The 2,812-nt window shown below is 34.7% G+C and overlaps 1 protein-coding gene across 1 annotated transcript; it reads right to left on the bottom strand.

Annotated features, from left to right (window-relative positions):
• Positions 1 to 1,389: 1,389 nt before the first annotated feature.
• Positions 1,390 to 2,448, bottom strand: LOC113352367. Its single transcript, XM_026596194.1, has one exon. The coding sequence runs from the start codon at positions 2,446 to 2,448 to the stop codon at positions 1,390 to 1,392; it is 1,059 nt and encodes a 352-aa protein (XP_026451979.1).
• Between the last annotated feature and the right edge of the window lie 364 nt (positions 2,449 to 2,812).

Consider the following 2,812-nt stretch of genomic DNA (forward strand, 5'->3'; position numbering starts at 1 on the left):
ACTGAAAACAACAGTTTTAATCTCCTCCAATTCAGGAACAACTTCTAACATTTGTTGATCTTCTGCAGTTACTAAATTAGGAATGACATCCAATAATGAGTCATTTATGGATACATCCTGAAGCTGAAATTTTTGATGAAAGAACTTAACTAATATATCTGCAATTCTTCCTTGATCAGCAACCATATTACCATCATTATATTCAATTTCACAGATCATGTTTTTAGATTGTCTAATCTTCATATTAGTGTGAAAGAAGTTGGTGTTTGCAGATCCCTCAGCAACCCATTTAACTCTTGATTTTTGTTTCAACATAATACAATGCTGAACTTCCTTAGAATTTAGATCATTCTGAGCCAAAACCAAATCAGCTAAAGCTTGTTCATCTTGAGGATTATTATCAGATATTTCCATTTTTTCTTGAACTAACTTTTCTGCTTCTTTGATCTTGACTTGAACATTGTCAAAAGTGCTCCAATTCCATTCTTTCAAAATTCCTTTTAATTTCTTTAATTTGGACAAAAGTATAAAAGCAAGATCACCATTAACTGTTTCATCTCAGCAATCTTCAACCACTTTCATGAAACCAGGATGTTCTAACCACATTTTCTGAAATCTCAGTGGAATGTTAGGAGACTTAGGAATATTTACACAACCACCCATTAAGGGGGAGTGATCTGAAGCTATCCTAGCACCTACTTTGTAACCCCAATCACCATATAAATTCAACCATTCCATATTGAACACTGCTCTGTCAAGATTGCACAATATTCTTTTTTTTTCCATATTGACAGTTTGACCAAGTGAAATCTAAACCAACCTTTGGAGCCTGTATAAGATCACAATCATTTAAACATTCACTACAATCTAACATTGATCTTATTGAGGGACTTCTACCACCTACTTTGTCTTCTAATGAAAGAATTTCATTAAAGTCACCAATGACTAGCCATGGCTTCTTGAGATCACTAATCAGCTGCATCTCTGACCAAAGAAACCTTCTCTGAACCATATTAACATTAGCATGCACACCAGAAACAAGAACATCTCCCACTGCTACTGTGATCATTTGACTTGAAATTGAAACAACTGAAGGGGTTACTATTGAATTACTTCAAAATAATCATATATTACTTTTATGAGTTGATGAAGCATTATGTATAACCATAGACTGCATACCATGAAGATTTAATCTACTACAAAAAGAAGGGGAACATTTTATTTTAGGTTCTTCAATCCATAAAAGTGTTGGCTGAAATTGATTAACTATATTATGTAACTTTTGTTGGGCCCTAGCTCTCCTAAGACCCCTTAAGTTCCAAAATATGACTTTCATTGTTCGGATTGAGGGGGTTTTGTGCCCCCTTTACCCACATTTCTTCTAAAGTTCTACTTAGTTGCTGCTTGAGCCTTATTAGTTGAAGTAACTTTTGTAGTTTGACTAGACTTACCAACTTCAATGTCTGTTTTCTTATTGTCTGATGAAGTAGATACCTTAGACCAAGTGGTAAAAGGTACTGGCTCAGGAGTAACCTTACCAGATTCAACATTCACAAAATGTATAACACTTTTCTCCAGTTCAGTAACTTCTGACATTTGGATAAGCTTCTGAGGATCCATTTCTGTTAAGATCTCCTCATCTACACTGATAACATCATCCTCTTTATGTTCCATGTCATTAAGAACTTCAAATCTACCATTCACTATGTTTACTGAATTGCTGACTGAATGTAAATTGATAGGAGTGACAATATTGGAAACAACTGAATCCACATTAGGAAGGTCATCAGTTTTTCCAGATGTACTACTCTCCTCAAACCCATCAACCTCTAATCTGTCACATATATCAAAAGGAGGCTGAGAATTAATCTTCTTTGGAACATAATGTTGTTTAGGAGTTGAGGCAGCCTTGTTCTGGGTATTTCCTTTATTAGCATTTGGAGCTTTGTTCTTTTCTACCCTGCATTCAGTGATGAAGTGACCAACAATCTTGCAAGTGGAGCAGAATTTAGGACAAACTGGAATGGAAATACTTTGAAAAAAACCACCATGTTTAGTGCCAATCCAAATCTTATTTGGTATAGAATTAGCAAAATAAATATCAACCAACACATTAGCATAATAACCAACTTCACATTTAGCTGTAGCTTCATCTAGTTTGATTGGTGTACCTATTTCTTTGCAAATCTTAAACAAAATCTTCTCATTCCAGAATTCAAGACCTAATCCTGGAAACCTCACCCATACCATGGCTCTTGAAGTTTTCTGACTTTCAGGACGAAAATTAGAGATCCACTTTCGAATTTGAATAATTTGATCCAACACCTCCCATTTACCCTCTTTGATGTACTGTCTATCGACCTCATTATCAAGCTTAATTGTAAAAAAACCTCTACCTAATGGAATAAGTTTGCAATTCCCAATTAGCTTCCACTGAAATCGAAGCATCCAAAGATTTGATTTGCTGTAAATTCAATCTACCAATAAGAGAAAACTTCCATGGATTTATACTTTCTTCAAATAAGTCATCAGGTAATTCAATCGACGGAATAACCTGAGAATTATTTTCTTTATTGAAACCTAACATATCTGATTTGAAAGACTCAAAATGGTGGATTTAGGGAGGGAATCCATAAAACACCTGAGATTAATGACTAAACATCATGTAAGAACACTATAATAATGAGAAATTGAAACGAGATAACCTGAACTAATGAATACCAACACGAAAAACGAAGAACAACGAAGAAAAAATTTAACTGAGTTAGTCGCCCGAGTTGCAGAGCTCAACTCGACCGGTTTAGTTGTTGGG

This window comes from Papaver somniferum, chromosome 1 (genome assembly GCF_003573695.1).
Source record: "Papaver somniferum cultivar HN1 chromosome 1, ASM357369v1, whole genome shotgun sequence".
Lineage (NCBI taxonomy): Eukaryota > Viridiplantae > Streptophyta > Magnoliopsida > Ranunculales > Papaveraceae > Papaver > Papaver somniferum.

What these genes read in the sequence shown, in the direction of transcription:
- LOC113352367 (XM_026596194.1), bottom strand. Translation starts at nt 2,448, where the DNA reads ATGCTTCGATTTCAGTGGAAGCTAATTGGGAATTGCAAACTTATTCCA.